The following is a 23,137-nucleotide window of genomic DNA, read 5'->3' as shown; positions in this document are numbered from 1 at the left end:
AAACACTCATTCACATAGAATAAAATCTTTTCTTAAAAAGTAAAATTGAAAGGCTGAAAAGGGAGAAGAGGAGACAGTGGGTCAGCTGTGAGACATGACGGAAGGGACACTCCTTGAGCAGAGTCGGATTCGATTTAGCCTGTTCAGTCAGAGGCTCAGCGACAGGTGACGGCTGGGGTCATCGACAATCAGGGATGATGATGGCCCAGTCACGCTGGCTGGTGTGAGCATGGGAGGGGCATTCTCACCAGAATGGCGGTGGGAGTCCTGACCATGACTTCACTTTCTTGGGGTCAAAGCTAGAGTCTTTAACAGAGGCAAGAAAGCAGAGTTAGTGCCTGTTATAGCCACCAGGGGGTCTGAGAGAGAAATCACCACCACCTTATGGCCAGTGCCATCCTGGCACCAGAGTCAGGGATGTTTCCGAAGGACTAGAAACGAACCTGATGAATGGAGGAAACGGCAATCCCAAGGCTGGGCCGAAGGTGCATTTGTGTGCACATCTTTACGGTATTGTGTCTGGATTCATTTTTCTCAGTGTCCCTGGAGGAAAGGCTAGAAGCCTGGACTGTCTCTGGAACTGGTCCACATCACTCAAACCATCTCTGTGCTTTAGAGACCTCTTACTCCTGTCTCCCTAAGAAAGTTAAGATGTGTGTCCACCAGGTCTAACCCTGTCTGCTCTGCTACGGGGGAAGGCACAGAGGTTTGCTGAGATAAAGGGCCAGGGCTCCCAATGCCCCACAGATCAATGAAGCATCCATGATAGGCAGTGCTTCTGTGGGTGGTTCTTAGGATCTGGTACCACTTAGCCCCAACCAGGACACAGGCCTCCCTGGAGGTGGTTGGGGTATTGAAGCCTTGATGGTGTCCAGCAAGCCCATGACCCCAACAGTGGGCAGAGGGCCTTTGGACTTTAGTTGCCCCATATATGATAGGAAGGTCTTTCTCTCTGCAGTCCCAAGTGGGCAGGAGAGGTGGAGTGAGTCTTTCCAGCTGAGTGGGTGGGAAGGGCACCCCATGTGATCCCTGTTATTGGAGGGGGGTACAGAAATGTGCCACCAGGATAACAACAGAGGATGGCTGTCTGTAGCTGGGGAGGGGGCTGGCTCTGTCCTTGGAACCCCCAACCCTCACTGGCACTGTTAGTCTATACATCTGTCACTAGGGGAGGTTTCCTGTACCAGATGACCCCTGTTGGTGTGCGGGGTCTGCTGGTTGCCCGTTATCTGCCCATCTTCCCCCAGGCCCTGCAGTATCCTTGTCCCTTGGTTTTCATCACTTGAAGACTAAGCCAAGAAGACTATGAGGTCACCTGTGCCAGGTGTCTAGGGGTAGTGAGTTCAGAGTCAGCCTCACACCTTTCCAGCCCACCTTGTTCTAGCTGGTAGGCAAGCCGGCTTCTCCTTGACATGCTCCTCAGAGGATCAGCAGGGGGAACAAGCCAGAGGCCACGGGGCGGGCAGTGAGTTCAGACCAAGTGCACGCGCCACAGGCACACACACAGCACAGCATGGCCCCCAGTTTGCTGCCCCCTTTTACACAAGCACACACAGACACACACACACACACACACACACACACACAGCATCTCCAAGAAAGTGGGGCATTAGGGTGAGGAAGACAGAGACGTCAGTTTATTTCAGGTTGAAGGAGGCACTAGGCTCTACCTCAGAGAGTCAGCCCAGGCGGTGTCTACTCCCTGCACTCTGGCCCTGGTCCTCCCCTCAATGCAGTCACTCACAAACCTGGGTGAATATTCACACTGCTGAGGACTGGCGTCAGGCTGAGCCTCGACTTGGCTGCCTTGGGTCATGGAAGCCACAGGGAGTAGCTGGCCCTAGTCCAGAGCCACAGCCCTTCCCCAAGCGCAGGGAGGGGGAGGGCATCACCATGCTTTCGTGCCTAGTTGTAGATTCACCTTTGTCTGTCTCTTCTGTAGCAAGGCTAAGTCCAGTGGAATGGGGCAGATTCCACAGCGTATGCTCCACCCCAATCTAGCACCAGCCATTCAGAGAAAGTCATGGGGCTCCAGCAGCAAGCTGAAGGGGCTGTTGGAGAGAACTGGCCCTGCCCTAGTCCATATGGAGGCTGCCTTTCTGGCCTGCAGGTCCCTGAGAGTGTCTCTACTGTGTCCGAGCTCTCAGAACCAGGCTAAGTCCTGCAAGGTCCAGCTGTTACCATCCCTGACCACCCAGGCGGGGAGCCACAGTTTTGCGGCGACAATCTAGCTGGTGGACAGATGGGTCAGAGCTAAGGACAGACATGAGGCCAGTCCCCCACGCACCTGCTATACCTTGGGATTTCACTTCGACAAAGCGGCTGTGATCTAAGCTCAGGTGTAAACCCAAGGTTTAAAGAAATGCTTTAATGTTCTTTAAAATCTCCATCACAGTAGCCCTGCTGGCACCTCAAGTCACTTTCCACAAACACAGGCCCTTCCTGTCCCACTTAGGAAAGAGAGGCCCATCTGGGAGGTTGCCCTGTGTTGTCTTCGGTGAAGGCAGTAGTCCTGTATTACTCTCAGCCTGGGTGCAGCTCAGGTGACCAGGAACTAGGAAAGGGGTGGCCAGCGAGAGGCCAGGCTGGGCTCCTACCAGAATGTAGGCCCCTGTAGCTCGGCTCAGAGTCTTCCGAGGAAGCAGTGCATGTCCTGTGTTCTGCACTCAACCGTGAGGCTGTGGGAAGGCCCAAGGCACAGAGCTGTGTCCCATGACAAACCCCTTGTACTCCTTGGAGTCAGGCAGAACCACTTGCTGCTTGAAGGACTGAAGCTGCGTCCACCATGGTGGGTTTCTGAGCTGTCCAGCTACACATCTGTCTCCACCCGTAGCCGCTCCATCCTGCGTACATTGCCTTCCACCGCCACGCGACTGGTGATAGAGCGAGCAAAGCTCTCAGGAAACCAGCCAGTTTCTCCATCCCGAAGCCTCTCACCATGTAGCCAGCCTGGATGCACATGGGCAGATGAGAGGGGTCCCCCTTTCCACCCCCACCTCTGCTCTTGAGGGTTCTAAGGCCTGGGGGCATCACTCAAGGCCACATGGGCTCCTGGCCTCCCAGCAGCTCCATCACTGGGGGTAGCGGGGGCTGCTCCCACTACTCCAGCATGACCTGGGCCTATGCTGGGACCACCAGGGGAGCAGACACCCATGGCCCCATGACTCCAGTATTTGCTGTCCTCCCTTTGAGGAGACTGAGTGTGGTGTGTTTATGCATGTATGGATGGATCGACATACATGTGCACCTGTGTGCATGGAGGCCCAAAGACAGCCAAAGTTCCTCAGGTGTTGTCCACTCTCTGTCTTTTGAGACAGTCTCTCATCAGCATGGAGCTTGCCAATTAGGCTAGGCTAGGCTAGGCTGGCTGCTCAATGGGCCCTTAAGGTTTATTCGTGTGTCTTTGCTTCCCTGGCAATGGGATGATGCAAGCAAGTGCCACCAATACCCAGCTTTCTTTCACTTGGCCTCTTGAGTTCAAAATCAGGTCCAGCTGAGGCATCACCTAGGCTCCAAGCTTTGGGGAAGTTCATTGCTGGCCACTGCACCCCCAGGACACTCTGCACCTTTGTCTGGTTGACACCCACTCAGGTGTGGCCCATCCACACTCACCGTCCTCTTCCTGAAGGACCAGGACAACGTCAGCCTGCTGCAGTGTGATCTCGTCAGCCTGCTTGGCGAAGTATGCCTTGGTGATCTCCACTTGGGGCAGTTCTGGGGGAAACGGAGATGGCTAGGCCAGGAGAGCTCTGTTGCTCTGGGAGGGTAGTATTCCCCCCCCCACACACACACACACGGTGCCAGCTGTCCCAGCACAAGACAGACAGCTGCCCCTGGGATGAAGACTGGCCTTCCAGGGGTGCAGGACAGACACCTGCAGATGGACTTCTCTCCCTTAAGGGCCGAGGTGACATTTTGATGGGCCAGCCTGTTCTGTTCCTGGGGACTGTTTTCCCCAGCTTCAGGGCCTCAGGCCTCTTCAGAAGGGCCAATAAGGTTAAGTGGTGGCTCCATGTACATAGTCACAAGGACATACCGGGGCCACGGTCCCCTGGGGAAGCTGTGCTGTGGCCTGAGAGCTAGGACAGACCATCTATCTCCACTTCAGGGCTGCAACCCTGCACACCCCAACCCTACACTCACCTCCTTTGTTGGTGATGCCCTGCCATTCCCTCTCCTTGTGGGTGAGAGCTGTGATCCACCGGGCCCGGTCACTCCTGGAGGCCAGAGAGCATAGTTGAGACCCTCTTTCCTTCCTTCTTGGGGTCCTTGAGTTTTAGGTCCCAGATTGACTGACTATGCTGACATGCCCTACTGTGTGCTTCAGCTCCTGACATTGTCCTGTTGTCTGGCAACATGACACTCCTACCTCAATGCCCATCAATCACATCCACACACTCATCCTTTCTTCCCCTTGAAGCCCCCTCCCTGGTTACTGGACAGCATAGCCGTTCATTGTTTGGTGTAGTCCCACGAGGAAAAGAAATACTCAGAGACAGGCCGTGTTTTGCTTATGGCTCTGCCTGGCACTGACAGTGCTCAGCATACAGTAGGCGCTCAGGCACAAGCACACCCCATTCTCATGGGGCTCCTGCTTGCACACCGTTCCCTTCCTACAGATGCTGGGTCCACCATCTTACGCAGAGTCAGAGGACAGTAGAATCTGCTCCTGGCGGCCCTCACTGTTGTGTAGCAGGTTCACTTGGAAGGGGTGGGGCACGGAGGAACTTCGGCCGCTGCCTCCTGGCAGGGAGGGCTCTGAGGCCTCCAGCTTCCTGACCTGTACGTGGTCTAGCTGTGCATAGTCTTGGACCAGGTAGCTCTCCTCACTGTGGGGACACAGAAGTCATTAGGTCCAGTTAACCTCAAGAGTGCTCCTAAGACTTGTCTCCTGGGCCTGGGGACAGCTTCCGTGGCCAGGGAGGAGAAAGCATAGACCTGACTCTGTATAGCGCCGTGGCCATCCCAGATCAAGTGAGGTGTGGCACTGAGTGCCAGCCAAGGTCAGAGGGGGTCAGGGCCACTCCCTGCTGCTCTCTAGTCTGACGTCTGCAGCCTAGTGCCTACCTCTTCTTCTTGGTGACAACCAGGAAGTCGTTGAAGAGGAACAGGTAGCATGTGGGTCGGCTGGCGATTTTCCGGAAGATACTGGATTCCTCCAAGAGGAAGAGCTCCCCGCGCTTCAGCAGCCAGCGTGAGGCAGAGATGAGGGGGAGGGACTAGAGATAGAGTGGACAGACAAAGGCGATGGACGCAGCAAGGTGGGGGCAATCCCCGCCTCGCGGAATTGAGCTGGCTGTCCCTGCTAGGACTGAGTGGGGAACCAATTCAGATATCCCTGAACCATAGGAATGGTCATTCAGCCGGCCCGCAGGTGCCAGGCCAGGCCCTGGGCCCCGTTCTACCCTACAGGAGAACCTTGACCAGCCCCCATCCTCTGGGTACTTGCCCAATGTCTGCCTAAGCTGGGGGTGGGGCAGTCCTGGAGAGGCCATGACACCTCCATGCCCCTGAGTCAGGGAAGCTCAGGGGATCCCCCAGGCAGATGTCCCTAGAAGCTCCTACAACGACGAGAACAAGAGAGTAGGGTGGGTGGGCTGGCAAGGCACCTACCTTGTTGACCTTACTGAAATCCAGCTGCGTGTGCAGTGTGTACATCTGCTCTGTGCGCTCCATTTTGTGGGCCCCCTCGTTGCACTGTTTCACCAGCTGCAGGGGTGAGTTCAACATGTATACACATCACAGGCGTGCGTGCGTGCATGCATGCAGGACTGTGGATGGCCCACAGAGCTCCCGCCTTCCCGGTGGCACCGCCCTGGACCTAGTCCCCTTCCCCATCAGTACCACAAAAAGTTTGGCATGGATAATCCTTTTAGATAAGCTGTGGGGGCAGGACAGAAGTTGCCTCACCTTGCTGATGGCCTTTAGGGCACGGCTGGCAGCTTTGTACCTTTCGGGATGGCCCTGTGTCTTCAGGCAGAGTGTCTGGGGGAAGACAGCAGCTGTAAGGCCCCTTCTGGAGAGCCCTGCATGGGGCAGGGGCTCCCCAACAGGACCAGTCTCGGGAAGTTGGGGAGGAGCCTCAAGGCAAGGAAGGACTCCCAAGGGCTCTTGACTGCCCCCCCCCCCCCCCGGAGTGTCGATAGCCTACAAATGGCCTCTGCACCTCTAGGGCCAAGCCAGGGAAAGGGAGCCGGCACCACACATCCTGCCCTTTGCATCCTGGGGAATGGCAGGCAGAATGTCTGCTGCTCCAGGGCTGACGGTGTATGGGCACTTGCCTAAGTATGTGTCTACAGGCTATGGTATCATGTTATGGACCGCAAAGTGACCAAGATTAATCACACTGCCTTGTATGCATTGTAATTATCCAATTACAGATGTGTGGGTGTGGAGGAAGAGGTCAGAGAGGCAACCCTGAAGGCAGAACCTCCAGGGAGGTTCCCACGGCTGCACCCAAGCCTCCTGGGTCCTCACATCTGTCAGGAGCGGCAGCCGGGTCACCCTCTGCATGGGGAGGATCAAGAAGGAGATCATAGGCAGGCCCCCACACGCAGGCCGTTTCTCAATCTCCCTGAGAGCTTCTCGGAAGGCTGTGTTGCTGTTCCTGCAACAGGGAAACTTGTCACTTGACTTCAGGAAAGAGGTGGCACGGTGGGACCTGCGCAAGGTGGGCGGGAGCGCGAGGGGGCCACTCACGACAGCTTCTGCAGGGTGCGCTGCTGGTAGACCTCGTTGGAGCAGTAGGCAACGTAAGGGTGGAAGTGCTTCTCCGCGTGTTCCTCCAAGATGTCACTGATGTCCTCCACACACACCTGCGCCTTGTGCCGCTGTTCCAAGGCTTCAAAGAACCTGCAGCATTGGAGTGGGGAGGGGTTGGGGAGGCAAAGGCTCAGTTTTGGCCGGGTGTGCACACACCTATCTACACAGACATGCACACATGTTGTCTCTGGGTGTGAATTCAAGGACAGAGATGTAGTGACCCTATGATGCACTGGGGCCCTAAGAAGCCCAGGAAGAGCCGTGTCTCTTTAGGAATGGGCCTTTAAGCTATCGTGGTTCTGCCAGCCAAGCTCCTCACAAGGCTCCACAACTATCCACTTTCATGGAGTCCAGCCCATAATGGACAAATGGGGAGGCCTGGGCTCTTGGCAGAGTCCTGGTGAGACCGCCAGCCTTCCATGAGCCAGGTAAGATGATGACAGAGTCAGCAAATGACACCAACGGTTGGCCCAGAGATTTCTGGGTCTTGGCCACCTGGTATGTGGGACCATACGAGGTTGGTCCTGAGCTATGTCCGTATCTCTAGGCCCTGGCTTAGGCAGCTGGGAGAACTCTTGCCATATGAGAAGACCCTTCCAGGCTTGGGTGTGAGCATGGGCCCTTAGGATTTAACAGACCCACATGGACCTCATTTCCTATAAGCAAATGAGTCACTGGCCCTTGGGAAAAGCTGTATAACTAGTTGAGAGGCTCAAAAGCGCATGGGCCCCATGGATGAGCGGAAGCTGAGGCTGCCTGGATACGGCCACTCAGCTGAAATGCATGAGTCCTAGGGATTCCTGGAAAGGTCTGGAAGGGCCAGCCTCCTGCTCCTGGCCCCAAATAGCACAATTCTCAGAGGAGATCACTATGAATGGCTAGGGAGGATGCTAGGGAGTCCCACACCAGGGCAGCAATAGCCAAGCTGAGCAATTAGAGGCTGCACAGCATCAGGGGACCACAAAGGAGGCATAAGGGTCACCCACTTCCCGGGACCCCTCCCCCTCCTCTGATGAGTCATGAGTGGGTAGTTTGTACAGCTAGCCACTGAATCTTTACAGGAAGCCCCTGTCTCCAGGGAGATGACAGTCCTCAGTTGTCTAAATGGCTTGGAAACTTCCTGAGGTAGAGAGGACAGCCATAGCAGCAGACTCTGAGTGGGCTTAGCAAGGGCCAGGCTGATCCTGACATGCAGGGGCCAGCACCCTATGTTTGGAGGGCCCAGCTTGTGAGCTAGCACCCTGTGACCTATTCTCTGACACCACTGAGACTCAGGAGAGGGCCTCAGGCACCAGCCTCATCAAACAGTGAAGCCAAGGCTAAAGGGACAGACAGGGAGACCCGGGGTCTCCTAGACTACAGCAGCAAGGGCAGACCCCCCAAACACACACACACAACACAAACGGGCTGTGCACATATGCACATATACAGGTGTGAGCAAAAACATACAAGCAGGCACTATGCCCGGTGCTGGGGTGAGGTACCCACTGGTAGGATGCAAAAAGACACACACAGGCATGCACAAAGCACATACGCACAGGCACTACTAGTACATGCATTCACGAAAGCAGTGGCACACACACAAGATACATACATGCCCTCACTAGCCTGTAGCTGCATTGCATGCCTGGCCCCTGCTCAGATTCTAGGCCCTGCAACTAGAGCCCAGCCAGGCCACCAGACACTACTGGGTAGAATATGACCTGGGGCTGCAACTCGAGGCTGCCACCTGGCTGGGTGAGTACTCTGTGGGCACTGCTGACTGCCCAGTGCTGAGACACCCATTGGTAAGACAGGGATGTACCTGAGAAGTGCCCCCCCTTCTTCCTGGGAGTCTGTGATGCCCACAGTGTCCCCACAGCCAGCTCCCAAGGGCTCCTAGAGGCTGCCATGCTCTATCTCAAGTCAGTGGCTGCTCCAAGCTTCCCATCCACACACACAGCTTGCTGATATCCTTGCAGTGAAAGCTGCCTAGAGGCAAGGTGAAGTAGCATTCTTGGGGACCCGGGGAGCTCACTTCTGGCTGGCAGCCAGCACGTCCAAGATGTTGGAGAAGAGGTGGTGGTGCTCTGTCTGTGTCATGGTGGCCCGTAGCTCCCTGGACTGCAGGAACTCGGTCACCAGGATGCTCAGGCTGTGCAGATAGGAGAACTCAGATGTGAGGATCTCAAAGATGGCCTGCAGAGAAGACGATGTGTCTCAGAACGACAGGGCATGCTCTGGGAGGGGAAACTGAGGCGAGGGCCCCTTCCGAGGGCTGTCGTGACTGCTGCACAGGCTACAAATCCATATCCCTATGTGTTCTAGCTCACCAACTCAGGCTGTGTGGAGGGGGCCGGGACTCTGCTTTCTGGGGAAGATGGTAGGCACAGTACCAACTCATGCAAGGCAAGTACTCTACCGCTGAGCCATGCCCCTTATCCCAGGCCAGGATTCTGGCTCCTCCCTGATGTCCCTTGAGGATGCACAAGGCAATGAAGGGGGCTCAGTCCTCAGCCATCATAGTATCTGGCCCATGATGTGGTCATCAGGGTAGCCGAGGAGAGGCTATCACTGTGGCTCTAGTCTCTTAACTCCCAGGGTACTGTGTGGCCCACACCATGTCTGGGGACTCCCAGGGGACTTACCTCCTGCCTCTTGCGTTCCTCCACCGACAGTGTGTCCAGGACACCTGACTCCAGCACCTGTGGAGAGCACAGGCCAAGGAGCTGTGGGTGACAGGTCCCACAGATGGAGTCTGGTCCCTCCCCACTTCCATCCTCCTTCCGGCCAGACCAGGGCTGGAGGACAGCCACCTCCATCAGGGACCTTCAGCTGCCTGCATCTCCTCAGCTTATCTTCCTCTCCATAGAAACCTCCCAGCACAGAGACAGTTCATCTCTAGAGCCGTGGACCAGGAAGACAGATAGAGTCCAGAGGAACAGAGAGAGAGAGAAAGAGAGAGAGAGAGTATTGTGTGCGTGCGTGCGTGCGTGCGTGCGTGCGTGCGTGCGTGCGTGCGTGCGTGTGTGTGTGTGTGTGTGTGTGTGTGCGATGACTCACGTACCACCTGGGCAGCTGAGTCACAGTCCTGCCAGGGAAGGCACAGGCCGTTATCACCTGCACTCTTCACTCTCTTGGGGCCAATGGCTCCAGGCTGTCTTAGTGTGGCTCTCCCCACACCCCACGCCTATAGCAGTAGAGCATGTCAGGGCAGGCTGGACCGTCACATGCCTGGCCTCTGCAGGACAGAGAACTGCCTCCTACTCACAGGCTGGGCAGAAGAGCCCGGCTATCCAAGTGTGAATAAGCCAGGCTCTAAATATCGGGCATTGCTATGGGGTACAGTGTGCTGGGCCCCGTCCCCAGCTTCTAGCATCCAACAGGGTAATTAATAAAGTGTACTTCTGGACATTTCTATGTGTGAAGCACAGAGTCTGCCTTGCTGCAGCCCCTGGCTGGACCCTCCCTGGCTAGGGTCCCACTGTAGGTACTCTCACGGGGGAATGCCTGGGTCCACCACCCTCATTTCCTGCCACACCTACAGCCTGCAAAGGACAGGTGGCACATGCCTCTAACAGCAGCCAACCAGGTCCCTGGTGCTGCATCCCCTGTGTATCAGGGCCACCACTCTGGCCCTGCTTTTGACTGAGTTCTTGGCATGGACAGGGTGCCATTTTCAGATGTGGGAAGTACGGGGAGATAAGGACCCTAGGAAGGGGGCTCCTTGTGTTCACAGTGCACCTCCAGGTCAGACCGATCAGGACCTCCAGCCATAAATCAGGACAGAAGACAGAGTCACTTCTCCACAGGCAAACTGTATTCAGTGACTCTGGAAGCTAAGTTTGAGCTCCTTGAAAGGGCCTGGGCTACCACAAGCTGGGAAGGGAAGGTCACGGGGCCTCCTTACCTCTGGGAGCTGGCTCCAGGTGAGCTGGGCAGGCCGATAGCTCTTGACCACGATGGTGGTGTCTGCTCTCTGAGTTGCCTCTGGGCTGGAGGGCTCATCCAGTATGTCGTCATCAGACTCATGACTGGTATTTAGACCCCGCTCTCGGATCTCCTGGTACAACTGGGGGTCTGGAGAGAGCAGAGCCACCTGTCTGCGTGAGGGTTTGGGGGTTGCCTGGCCCTCCCAAGGGCCCCACAAAGCTTTCAGAAACATGTAGGCTCCCCTGTGGCCCACTGGGTCCTACAGTGATGCAAGGACAGCCTGGGAGATGGCAGCAGCCCAGTGTGGAATGTGGCACTCCAGGTCAGGGCCAAGCGGACCAACCAGAGCCGCACGAGGCCAGCTGTGCCTGGTCTGGGAGAGGGAGGCTGGGGTACTCAGGTGGGGCCTGAGTATGCTGGCTGCTGCCCATGGGCCAACAATACTCCCAGCCCAGTTTAGGGCATCTCTGAGTCCATGCAGCTGCTGGGTCAGCCTACATCTGAGCATGGGCACGGTTGCTGCCGCACACAGGGACTGTTTCCCAGAGACTTTGCAGAGAGGCTCGGATCCTTGTGTTCTAGACTGTGGCCACCCACAGACGGGGAAGATTCCATGCAGAGAAGAGAGGTGAGTGTCCTGCCTTTCTGGAGGCCTGATGCCCTATAATCCAACCTGGGTTCCATTGGATACTGAAGATAGTGTGGGGCTGGTCTGTCCCTATCTTTGGGTCACACTGTCTGGGAGTCCAAGGGAATTCTATGATATGCACAGTCGCATCAATAACAGGGATCTGTGTCCAGTGTCCCGCCCAGCCTGACCTCATATGTTCTCAGACCCACCGAAACCCCTTCCTGGCTCAGCGTCCTGGGAGCCACTTACCATCTTTGAAGGAGCCCTTGTGTGCACGTTTCCGTCCCAGAGTTTTCTGCAGACAAGACACAGAGCACCTCAGCAGTCAGTGGGGAGGCAGCTGTAGGCCAGCTCCCCTTCCATTACTATGGCAGCCCAGAGATTTCTCCCACAGTGAGACAGGTGAGAGAGGGGAGGAGCTTTGCTGGCACATACAAGTCGCTCATTCAATGTGGGCTTCACAAAGCGGAGGCCAGAACAGGGAAAGGTTGGGGTTCAGGGCAGGGGCCACGACAGGCCCAGCAAGGCTGCCTAGGGGCTAAACCAGTTAGGAGGCGTTCATTACCTGGAGAGCGGGACATGGTGGGAATGAAGACAGGGTCTGGACTGGGCAACATGCTGCTGGTTAGAGTCTGGCCCTGGTCCTGGTTCAAGGCCCCAGAGACTGAGGGAGGGGTTGCAGAGGCATCCAAGGGCAGAGCTCGCAGGAATCCCCACTCTATACTGGCTCCCCCACACAGTCCCCATTCCTTGGCTGGAACACCAGGTTTTCACAGGTACACTGGTTCCAGGAAAGCAGGGGCCAGTTGTTTCTGGTTCCTGGGAACCAGTTGGGGCCTGAAAACTCCCCTTACAGGTCGGGAAGGTGCGACACTGCCAGCAGAACCTGGCCTAGCTCCTTTTCACCTACCCCACCCCCTCACCTCCTTCCTCAGTCTCCCCTTCTGGCCCTGAGACCATGGGGGGCCTTGTCATCTACGAGGCTCCTAGTGCCTCCTGCACTGTCACGTGCCAGTCCTTGCCATCCCACAGTTCCCCCTCTGCACAGGAGATCTCAGGAGCAGCCACTTCTTAGTACCCCAGCATGGGACACACAACAGGTACTCGGAATGTGTGCTGAAGGTGGGAATCACTACTACTGCTGAGGAATAAACGAATGAGCCCTTGGCCAGCCCGGTGCTAGGCAGCAGTGATGGCACTGATCCAGGTGAGGTACAGGGACACACTTCAAGGGTCCAGGCATCTCAGGTAGATGTATCAGGGGAACTGATGACAGACAGTGGCTGGCACTGTAGACACAGAGGCCTTGCCCTAGCCACAAATGGTCTTTATGGAAGCTTGTGGCCTGACCAAGCTGCCTGCTGGTGGCTCTCATTCTGATGGGTTGTCTGCTTCTCCCAAAACCAAACTGTGGTTCAGGGTCTATGAGCTGATGCCCAAGTAAGCACGCTTCTCCCATGATGCTGTGTACAGCTCTAGGCCACAAAGGGCAAGTACTCATTTTTGGGATGTGCTATACAGCTGGATGGTGGCCACCCTCACTTATGTATGTGGAAACTGAGGCTCAGAAGTATCAGGGATCTGTTAGGGGTCACATAGCCACAAAGGCCCATCCTAGACCCTTCATGGAAGCTGACTAAGCTCTGTGCATGGGGCACCCCTGGACGGGTCTAAGGGAAGCACATGGCAGAGAGGCCCAGAAGCTCCTCAGCCCTGTGTCCTGGGAAGCAACTGCCTCGAATGGCTGTGACACAGAGATTCCCCCATCTGCCCCTGACAACATAAGGAACAAGCAGGATGGGGGGGGGGGTAGGAGAGACCACTCCTGACCATGGTCTTCCTGCTCAGTGGCTGCCTGTAACAGATGCTTAGAGACTCAAAGGGCTACACCAGAATGCTCTCCCCACCCAGGGCAGGGAGGGAAGCAGCAGGGCAGTGGGGGACAGGTGGTGAGTGCTACACGCTGTCCCTCCTTGTCCCACTGGGAAGCCTGAGCCTGGCACTGCTGCAAGTGTCATCAGACAGGCTAGCTCCATGCTTGGGCTTGAGTGACTGATTCCCTCTGCTGTCCACTCTGGATAGAAGTAGGGACACACAAGAGTCCCAAGACCATGACCCAACCTCCTGCAGCCAGAGCATGAGATCTGAATGCATTAAAAAAAAACTAGGAGGGCCAGGAGCCTGCTCCCAGCAGCTGCCCTGCACGATGCAGATGTAGGAGACACAGGACCAGGCTGCTTCCTTGCCTGTGAACTCCTGAGCCTCTAGAGACACTGCTGCCCACCCCTGCTGTCAGGGCAGGCCCCTACCTTATTTTTGGCTGGGCTCCGAGCTGGAGGCTGAGCAGCCTCCTCAGCGAGGGCCTGAAGCTTGGGGCCGAGCTGGCATGAGTCCCCCTTGCTGCTGGGTGGCCCCAGGCCCTTCATGGCTGCCCTGTAGGACTGGTTCCTTATGTTTCGCTTCAGATTCCCAGCAGTGCTGGCATCCACATCCATGTCATCCAAGGAGAAACTGGGGGTCGAGAAGAGCCGGGGATCCCGCCGAGCTGCCTCCTTGCTGAGCACGGCTGCCCCAAAGCTCTGATGGCGGGCTGGGGACTTGGTCTTGGCCTTGCTGGCCACGGCCAAACTCTTAGGGATGAGCTGCTGGGTCCCCATCTTGAGTGCAGCGGGGCTCTGCGTGCTGAGGATAATGGGCCGTGACCCCTCACCTTCCAGTGGCACCTGTGGAGGTTCGGAGGGCTCTGGCTCAAAGGCAGCATTGGTCCTGGCTCTCAAGGAGCCCCGGACCATGGGGAGCCCCGACATTGGGTTCCCATTGGCGTCGAGTTGCAGCTCGGCATGGAAACGATATTCCAGGAGTTTCTCATCCAATGAGCTGTCAGAATGTCTCTGGGACATGCTGGGTGGCAGACTGGGGCCTAGAGAGAGGCAAGCAAGAGGTGAGACGCTCAGAGGGTCTTCTGCACACAGGCTTCCCTGTGCTCAGTACTGTTTCTTCTTAGCATCCTCGCCCAGGGAGAGCAGGGATGGCTGTGGCTGCTCACCAGGAGTCTCCCCTCAGTGTGGCATAGCTGCCTTACAGGTTTGCAGAGAGGGTGGGGGATGGGCTTATCTGAGGCTATGTGCCTCAGGCAGGCAGCTGGCTATTCTCTGATGGGAACAGCCTGTGGCTGGACTGGGCCTCAGGGACTACTCTGCTTTCTTTGTCATAACTACTAGTCCTGGGCAGGGTACAAGTAAGGTCAGGTCTGTGGCTGGTCCCACAGGCCCCATAGACTAGGACAGGAATCCTGGCTAGGCACCTTACTGATGCCTGGGCATTTGTGTGTGGTTTGTGCAGGGACAGTTACAGTTTCCTGAAACTGTAGCAGATGCTGTGGATGTGACCATGGCCCTGCCTGGCTCTGCATTCTTGTTAAGGGGATAGGCTATCCAGAGGCCCGGGGATCTGCCTGCTGGGGACCTGCAGGATGTCTGACCCTGACAGCATGATAAGGAACAAGCAGGAGGGGGGGGGGGTGGAAGGAGAGGCCACTCCCTGACCGTAGGCTTCCTGCTCAGCGGCGGCTGTCCACACAGATGCCTCAGAGCCAGGATCCAAGTAAAGCCTGGCTGCTTCCCCTTCTCCTGGCCAAGCCCATTTCCCATGGTGCCAAGGCTGACTCCAAAACCTCTCCTCATAGCACTCTCCAATATACATTTGCAATTTCCATGTTTCTGAGTTTGGGGGGTCCACAATCCCAGTCTTGGGGGTCCTAAGGTAAAAGCTGGGTCACAGTGCAAATGGATGTCAGCAAGGAGCTTCAACCTGAGCCACAGTCCCAGGGATCACTGCCCAGCACGGGAAAGAACTGACAGCCGTTGTCAATATGCTATCCTCAGCCACTCCACCTGCCAATCCCAGCAGCTCATGTGCCCCAAGTCCCTTTCCGGCTTCTTTCCCCTCAGCACTGACCTGCCCCTGTCCCGTCACCCTGCCCTACCTACTACCCAGGCAACATTAGGAAGCCCTGAGCAACAGTTTCCAGAGTGTCCTATTTATTTCTTCGCCATTGGCATTTTCTGTCCCCTTGGAGCAGCACAATCCTAAGGTTGGCTCTGGCTAGCAGGAGAGATATGACTGGAAGGGACAAGTGTCCCTCTTGGGCAGGGAATCCCACTGGCCTGTGACCCAGAGACTGAGGCGAGTAGAGTTTGACTTGACCTGGATACAGCAGGAGCCAGAGTAAGGGCTTGTCTGTGTGGGAACCAGTCATCCACACAGACCAATCTGCCGAGGGTCAACTGTCTACAGCACTGCCACTTACCTCTGTGATTAGAGGTCCTCCAAACACTTGTCAGGAGCTGCCCTTTTGGGGGCCTGGAAGCCTGGGGTCCTCAATGGTTACTGGTGTCACCTCTTGGTTTTGATTTTCAAGTCTGCAAAATGGGCTCAGTAAGAACAAAAGTATTGCCTGAGGATTTCCTAGCTGGCTCCTAAATGACCTGCAAAGGCCACTGAAACAGCACGCTGGCTGCAGGGTCTACACAGCAGTGGCCAAGGCTTTTCTAAGCCAAACACCACTGGTAATGAGAGAGGCTGGCACTCAGGAGACTTTGTAGGACCCTAGTGTAAAGCGGATAAAACTCCCTTCTGTACACATTTCCCCCTTTAATTTTTTTTTTTAAACAAGGGAGCCAACTTCGAGGAAGCCTTTTATTTTCTCAGAACTTTGTATAGGTTAAAATGACATGAGCCTAAGAGGGCTGTGGAGGCACACCACATAACCTCAGCACCAGAGAGGATGGGAGAAGAGGCTCTAAAGTTCGAGGCCAGTCTGGGCTATCTCGATGAAATAAAAAAAAAAAACAAAAAACAATCCCAAATCCCAACTTATGAGAAAGAGCCTTCCAAAAGGGAAATTGGTTTTTCAGACAGTTAACCCAGCTCCATGTCTCTTGCCCACCCTCATCTGGGGTGAGGCTCTGGACTCAGCACTGGGCCACAACGGCCCCTGGCCATATGCCGTGGGCACTGTCCCAGGATCACATCCTAGGGTGTGGTACCTATCTGCCCTGCCTGACAGAGCAAATGGACTGAACTGGACTAGAAAGGACAGATACCTTGGGGGTTATCAGAGGTGGGGGTGGGGACCAGGGCCTCAGGAGCTGGTGACTCTTTGACCTCTAGGAAGATCCCAGGCAGGTTGAAGATCCATCCTACCCATAACTGAGAACACAGAATGGTGCCCAGCAGTCCCTCCCTGAAAGGGACAGGGCTGGTCACACTAGTGACAATAATCCACACTGCTAAAGTGCAAGGCACCCAGGAAGCTGTCTGTGTCCCAGCTCACTCTCTGAAGCTCTAGGCTCTTCCACCACAGAAGCTCTTGGCTAAAACTATCCCAAGAAGTTGAGTGCAGCCGAGCATCACCTGCCCCAGGGAGGGGCGGGCTGGGGCCTTAGTGTCCCAAGAGCAAGGGAGGGTGCATTCCTAAGGACATTCCAAATCCTGGCTGAGGATGATAGCAGTTGCACCAGGCCTCCCCCGGGCGGGCGCGAGCTGGCATCTGTCACACATGTGTGGGGTGAGGCAGGGCTGCACCAACCAAGGCCCCACACCCATGTTAACTTGTCCAGTTCACCAAGGTCTTCTGATGGCCCAGGACAGACTTCACCTGCAATTCTTTTACACAATGATCATTTCACTCAGAAAGAGCAGACCACACAGAAGGGCCCAGGGCCACTAGTTTACCTCCTCTCCTACCAGTAAACACTCATCACTCCTGAGCTAGCATCTCAGGCTTGAGGGACAGCATAGCCCCTGGCAGGTGGTGGCCTCTCCCAGCAGAGGGCAAAGTCCATTCCAGGGCCAGAAGTTGCCCAAAGGGAATCTGTCAGGTGAGCCATTGCTGGGAGTGGTTTTCATTCCCAGACTGGCACCACACCCACAGGCCTAGCAAACAAACTGACTGGCACCCCGAGAGTAGGGCTGAAGGCTATAGGTACCTGTCCTGTCAGGTAGCACTGAAATGCCTGCTGGACACATTATCTCCTGAAGCTGCAGGGCTTCATAGGCAGGGGACCATGAGGCTGGCTAGCCTCTTGTTAATCATTTCCACTCCCTCGGCAGCCAGCTCTCCAGTTAAATTTTCCCCCAGCTGTCCAGTTTTGCTTTTCTATGCTCCTTGAGTCTGGCCCTTTGCAGGGGCCACTTCCAGGACTTCTCAGGCACCCTCCTAGCTCAGGGTGGGGGCTGGGTAGGTGGGTGGTCCTTAGGCTTGGCTCAGGTTATCCTCAGGTTATTAGGGCTCTCCCTAAAGCAAACGCCAGGCATTGTCTTTGGAAGGAGTTGGGGACAGATTTTTAATGTCTGTAAACATTTTTTTACTTATTTTAGGTGAATGAGTGTTTGTGTGTATGTATGTATGTAGTATGTATGTATGTATGTATGTATGTATGTATGTATGTATGTATGTATGTATATCACATGCATGCCCTGTGCCCTCATAGGTCAGAAGAGGGAGTCAAATCCCTTGGAACTGGAGTTAAAGACAGTTGTAAGCTACCATGTTGGTGCTGGGAACCAAACCCAGGTCCTCTGCCAAGAGCAACAAGTGCTCTTAACCCCTGAGCCATCTCTCCAGCCCCAGATCTATCCTCCTGCTGCCCCCCCACCCCCCCACCCCTCTAAGGTTTTACTATGTAGCCCTGGCTGGCCTGGAACTCAATACATAGACCAGGCTGGCCTGGAATTCAAGAGATCTGCCTGCCTCTGCCTCCTGAGTGCTGGGATTAAAGGTGCATGCCACCAAGCTGGCAGGGGTACATTTCTGACTGCCAGGACACATCTTTCTCTCCTCCTCTCTCCCACTGGGGATAATTTTCCTCTGGAATCTGGACTCACCCTCTTGTGTTCTCACTGCTGTTCTTGGTGCCTCAGACTTCTCTTCCTCATTTGGTGTCCCATACTCCTCCCTACTCAGCCCTGCAGAGGGCTCGAGCCCCACATTCACTTACTAATTGAGGTGTCAGGTAGACTTTCTAGCCTGCTTGTCCCTGTGTCTCAGACCTGCATCTGCATGTGGTGTAATATTATTTCCTGGATCATTTCCTCCCCACTCCCCATTCCTGTCAGGAGACAATCCTGGGACCTCACCCTATGCCACTGCTACAACCACCGAGCTATATCCCAGCCCCTTGCTTTACAATTTATTATTATTTGAGGAAGGGTCTTACTAGATGGGCCAGCTTGGCCTTGAACTTGCTCTGCAGCCCAGGCAGGCTTTGAATTTGTTGTCCTCCTGCTTGAGCTTCTGGTGGCTGGGATCCCAGGCAGGCCTGGGGCACTGGGCCTGTCTATTTTTTTAAAGATAATTTCTTGCACCATTTTATCTTTCTGGAACACTCACTAATCAAGATTGAAACCTCTGAACCAGGCGGTGGTGGCACACGCCTTTAATTGCAGCACTTGGAGACAAAGACAGGCGGATCTCTGTGAGTTCAAGGCCAGCCTGGTCTACAGAGCGAGTTCCAGGACAGCCAGGACTGCTGCACAGAATAACCTGTCCAACAAAAAAAGATTGAACCTCTGAAATTCCCCCCTAATTTCTTACCATTCCTCCTTTTCTCATTTCTTTGACCTTCTTTTGAAGACGCCTCCACTCCATTCAGCCTTCTGACTTCCGCCACCCTCCTGTCATTTCTGTGTCCCCTGCCAAGAGCTCTCTTGTGCACACCCCCCCCCCAGCCTGCCCCATTGCTCTTCATTCCTTGCATCCTGTTCTTATGTCTCTAAGACAACATCTTCCATTGACTTAGAGGGCAAGAATAGAGTTTTCTTTTACATGTTTCTGTTGGCTGCTGCTGGCTACTCACTTTCTTGTTTAGTCTTGTCTCCCCTGGACCTTGGTCTCTCAGACATGAAACTTTCAAAATAAAAAGCTGCTTTGGTTTCTGCTAGTGATGGGAGGCCGATGGGGCCCAAGAGCACACAGGCTCTGTCCCTGGGGGCTGTAGACTCAAAGCCTATGTCCCTAGGGGGCAGCCTTCCTTCCCAGCTAGCTGGCTCTTGGTTCACCAAGAAACTGTCAGTGCAGGGACCTCAGATTGTCCTCCTAGTGGCCTCCAGGGAAATAACCAGGCATGGCCATCCACCAGCAGTATTTGAGAGTCAGGTGTGAGGCCTCCCAGACCCCATATGGGCCAATGAAGTGTCTTCTCCCTATTTCAGGCCTCCAGGTTCACCGAAAGCATGGAAGCAACTCCAGACACCTTCTACAGGAGCACTATCTGGATGCCTGGCCATGTATCCCTGAAAGTCTTTGGGATTCAGGGACAACTTCTTTTACATGCCCCCACAAACGCAGCTCAATTCCCAAATGGATGCTGGCACTTTTCCTGTCCTGGGCCCACCTTGTGTCTCCCTGAGGAGGCTCTTGTGTTCTAGGAGAACCAAGTTGCCCAGCGGTTCTGATTAAAAGCAGCAGAAACTGGGCCAGAGCCACTCAGCAGAGCCAGATGCAACAGTGAAGGTGACTTCTAGCTGTTTCTGCTTTAGGGTGGGCTGGAAATGGCCCCATGACTGAGGCCTTAGAACCTACAGCCCACCCACATTCTCTTTGCACAGGAGTTAGCAGAACCACAGGGCAGGACATCATGTAGCCATCGAGTTTGATCTTGACAGTGAGATCTTGACAAGATATCTCAGGGGGCCACTCTGGGTGTGGTCCTGAATGGATGGGCCTCTCTGCACCTGGTCCTCTGCTCTCACACCCTTCAAGGAGGGTCAGCTTTTCATGAACCCTGTGGGTACCTGTGCTACCCGCTAGTCCTCTAAGCCTGATCTCTTCCTAGTCTGAGCCTGTTGCAGCTGGTCACAGCTGGTCATAGGAACCCAAACCTCCCAGAGCCTGAGCTTCTCTGCCCTGCTGGAGACCCTCCATCACCAGCTCTGAAGCTGGGCTATCTGCACCTGGTGAGGCTCGGCCCCTTTAGCAGCAGACTCAGCCAGCCCTCAATAGTGGCCTTGTGCCTGGGCAACCCTTCCTATCTGAGCTGGGGACTTGGAGTCCAATATAATTTGCAGCAGGATTCAGCTTTGTAACCAGCTAGTTACACTTGTCAGGTAGCAGGGCTGAGCTCAGGAGGATCTCAGCTGAGAGCAGTTTTGTCCACCTGGAGACAATTTGTAACGTCTGAAGACATTGTTGGTCATAACCACCGGCCTTCGGTGTGATGAGGCCGGCATGGTGGGAGCACAAAGCAACCAACTGGAACAAATGACTCCAAAGCTGAGGTGGGGAAAACCAATCATAGCTAGCTAGAGTCACCCTTCACTCGCCTGGTGCACCCAGTCAGCCCACAACATCTGCCTGTCACCCCCGACTCCCCTTTCACATTCCATAAGCCCAAGTGTAACCACCGGGGTCCCTTAAGGAGCTTGGGTAGGGGAAGAAGAGTCCAGACCTGATGGAACCTGGGGCCAGGCCTCCCCTGCCCAGGAAACAGGGCCACAGATGGTATCCTGGCTGCTAAGTCTTCAGCCTCCTTCCCAAACTCCTGGCCGCTGTGTATTTTCCCTTCTGGCAGTGAGAGGCAGGGACAGAGGGAATGTGACCTGCCTGGGTCAAGCCCCAGCCAGTGAGAGTACAAGGGGGAGGAGCCAAGTTCCGAGGCCCCATCCTGACCTAGATGGCTGTCCTCAAACCAGGAACTGGATGCAGACGGCGCGGGATTCTGGACTCTCGATGCTACAGAGGGACAGCCACCTACATATTATTTCACAGAGTGAGCACAGGCAATGCCTAGATGGATCTAGAGACCAAAACCAAAACCTCCAGGCCCTGTGGCCAAACAGAAATGCAACCGTCACCTTCCGGGGAACAGACCTGTTGTCTCCACGAACAAGCCTTGGGAATCTTAACCAGCTACTCCACCTCCGCACTCAGCATGCTTCCTCACACGCAGGTGAGAGTGACTGACCTGCAGGAGGTGGGACACTAGGACAACCTCCCCAAAAGTCCAACAGAGATCAGCGGTGGCTGCTCTTCCAGAGAACAGGGTTCAAGTCCCAGCACCCACATGGTAGCTCACGACTGTCTGTAACTCTGATCCCAGGGGATCCGATGCTCTCTTCTAACTTCCATGAGCACCAGGCACACCTGTGGTGTGCATGCATAAATTCAGGCAAAACACTTAAACATATAAAATAAATAAATCTTTGAAAAGAGTAGTTTCTGGTTTGGGGTGCTTGGAGAAGGGAGTGGCAAAGGGCCTCTAGCCATCTCCATCTTGTTCTCAGTGTGACTTAGTCCTTATTTTTCAAGGATGCCTGGAGACTCCTCCCTCCAACAGGCAGTACTGTAAAAAGGTTTCTCTCTGGATGATGAGCGTCCTGAGAACATGGGCTGATGACAGAAGCATTTATCCCCGGAACAGGGACACAGCAGCAGCCTACTGAATCAAGACACTCTGAGAGATAAACCGAGGCCAGGAGGCTCAAGCAACTTGCCTGAATTCACACTTGGCAACTTTCAAGCCTGCTGCCCACACACCAGGGAAGAAAGCCAGGGGTATCAGGGCATACGAGCATACAGTCACGAATGGACCCACACATGGTACCTTGAGGTTGGTCACTCCAGTGACGAACACACCCAAGCATCCACTTAGGGACTATCAGCTCCTGTCTGGGCTCCAGGTGTGATGTGGAGGATCTCACCGTGGCTGCCACCAACTCAGCCCCCTGCTCCTGAGGCCCTTACCCAGGTTCGTCTTTCTCGCTCAACCTCAAAGTGGATCCCTACTCCTGATTTATAGATACGGGGATCAAGGCAGGGGGTTGGGGACTGTTGCCCTGAAAGTGGCTCCAGCAGATTTCCGGAGCAGCCCCCTCCCGCTGGAAGGCACTGTGGAACCCAGCTAGACGGCTAGCCACCAAGGCCATCAAGGTAGAAAAAGTGCACGAGTGGGTCAGGCCCCTCAATCTTGGAGCCCACCTGAACAGACCGTCTTTCTAGCTCCCGGGAGAGTCACTTTCACACCCCCGGGACTTCCCAGGAGTCTCTGATCCCTAGTGTCTAACCGGGTTCTCAGCAAAGTGTCCCTTGGACTGCGCGGCTCGGGGCAGCGAGGCTCCTAGTCCCGGGCTTGCAGCTCCAGCGAGAGGGCGGGGCGGGCGCGACGCTGTCGCCGAGGTCGGGTGGGGCTGGAAAGGCGCAGGGGCTCTCCGGGAGACGCAGGTGGCCTAACCCTCGGCTGACTCTTCAGTCCCCAGACTCACCTGTGCGCACCGCCGAGGAGCGGTGGGGCGGGTACAGCCTGCAGTGCCGCCGGGTCCCTCGTCCTGCGGCCGATCGGTCCCGCCCTCCCTACTTCCTGCACGGCCGGCGGGCGGGAGGGAGTGCGGACGGGCGGAGCCCGGGCCAGGTGGGCTCCGCCGGCGGCTGCGCGGCCGGAGGGCGGGGCGCACCCTGGGCACCTGCTGCACCGGGGCCGCCTCACCTGGCTGCGCCAGCTGCGTCACCGCTCTACCAGGGCCCGCCTGCGTCCACGTGACCCGTCTGGTGTTTCGGGCCGGAGTCCGCCCTTGGGTACCGTCTGCTCTCCCTCCCGCTTCCACGCCCGCTTGCTTTGTGCGCCTCTCTCTGGGCTCCTCCGCCTCCTCCAGGAAGCCTTCTGGGACAGCCTGGGCCTGCGGGAACCTGTTTGCTGAAGGAAGGCCCCGCCCTCTGCATTCTTTGCAGCTGGCTACTTCAGGGCAGCCCTAGCTAGGATCTCCCAGAACAACCTCCATGGTGTGGTCTATCCACCACCACCCCGTTTTACAGAGAACTCTGAGGGTTGGGAATTC

The 23,137-nt window shown here is 55.6% G+C and overlaps 1 protein-coding gene across 3 annotated transcripts; it reads right to left on the bottom strand.

Moving 5' to 3' along the window:
- Positions 1–1,615: 1,615 nt before the first annotated feature.
- On the bottom strand, positions 1,616–20,893 carry Arhgef16 (Rho guanine nucleotide exchange factor 16). 3 transcript variants are annotated; one of them, XM_027398484.2, is made up of 16 exons: positions 20,755–20,893; positions 15,615–15,726; positions 13,615–14,225; positions 11,555–11,600; positions 10,652–10,821; positions 9,390–9,446; positions 8,780–8,940; positions 6,700–6,852; positions 6,478–6,607; positions 5,911–5,985; positions 5,614–5,709; positions 5,068–5,219; positions 4,641–4,829; positions 4,144–4,217; positions 3,613–3,714; positions 1,616–2,873 (listed from the first exon to the last, which is right to left on the bottom strand). In XM_027398484.2, exons 3-16 carry the CDS (start codon positions 14,203–14,205, stop codon positions 2,740–2,742), a joined length of 2,130 nt encoding a protein of 709 aa, XP_027254285.1. In that variant the 5' UTR covers positions 14,206–14,225; positions 15,615–15,726; positions 20,755–20,893; the 3' UTR covers positions 1,616–2,739. The 3 variants fall into 3 exon arrangements, with proteins under 3 accessions (XP_027254285.1, XP_035295237.1, XP_027254283.1); XM_027398482.2 differs by having other exon boundaries at positions 2,810–2,949; positions 20,755–20,892; XM_035439346.1 differs by lacking the exons at positions 15,615–15,726; positions 20,755–20,893 and having other exon boundaries at positions 1,616–2,949; positions 13,615–14,205.
- Positions 20,894–23,137: the final 2,244 nt, after the last annotated feature.

Source organism: Cricetulus griseus, chromosome 2, assembly GCF_003668045.3.
Source record: "Cricetulus griseus strain 17A/GY chromosome 2, alternate assembly CriGri-PICRH-1.0, whole genome shotgun sequence".
NCBI classification, from domain to species: domain Eukaryota; kingdom Metazoa; phylum Chordata; class Mammalia; order Rodentia; family Cricetidae; genus Cricetulus; species Cricetulus griseus.
Note: the sequence above shows the minus strand (reverse complement) of the source record. Positions and strands in the feature narration are given on the sequence as shown.

Coding starts and splice junctions, on each gene's coding strand:
- Arhgef16 (XM_027398482.2), bottom strand. CDS start 14,205: ATGTCCCAGAGACATTCTGACAGCTCATTGGATGAGAAACTCCTGGAA. Junction 6,608..6,699: donor CGCACCCTGCAGAAGCTGTC/GTGAGTGGCCCC, acceptor TCCCTGTTGCAG/GAACAGCAACACAGCCTTCC. Junction 3,715..4,143: donor GGGCATCACCAACAAAGGAG/GTGAGTGTAGGG, acceptor CGTTTCCCCCAG/AACTGCCCCAAGTGGAGATC.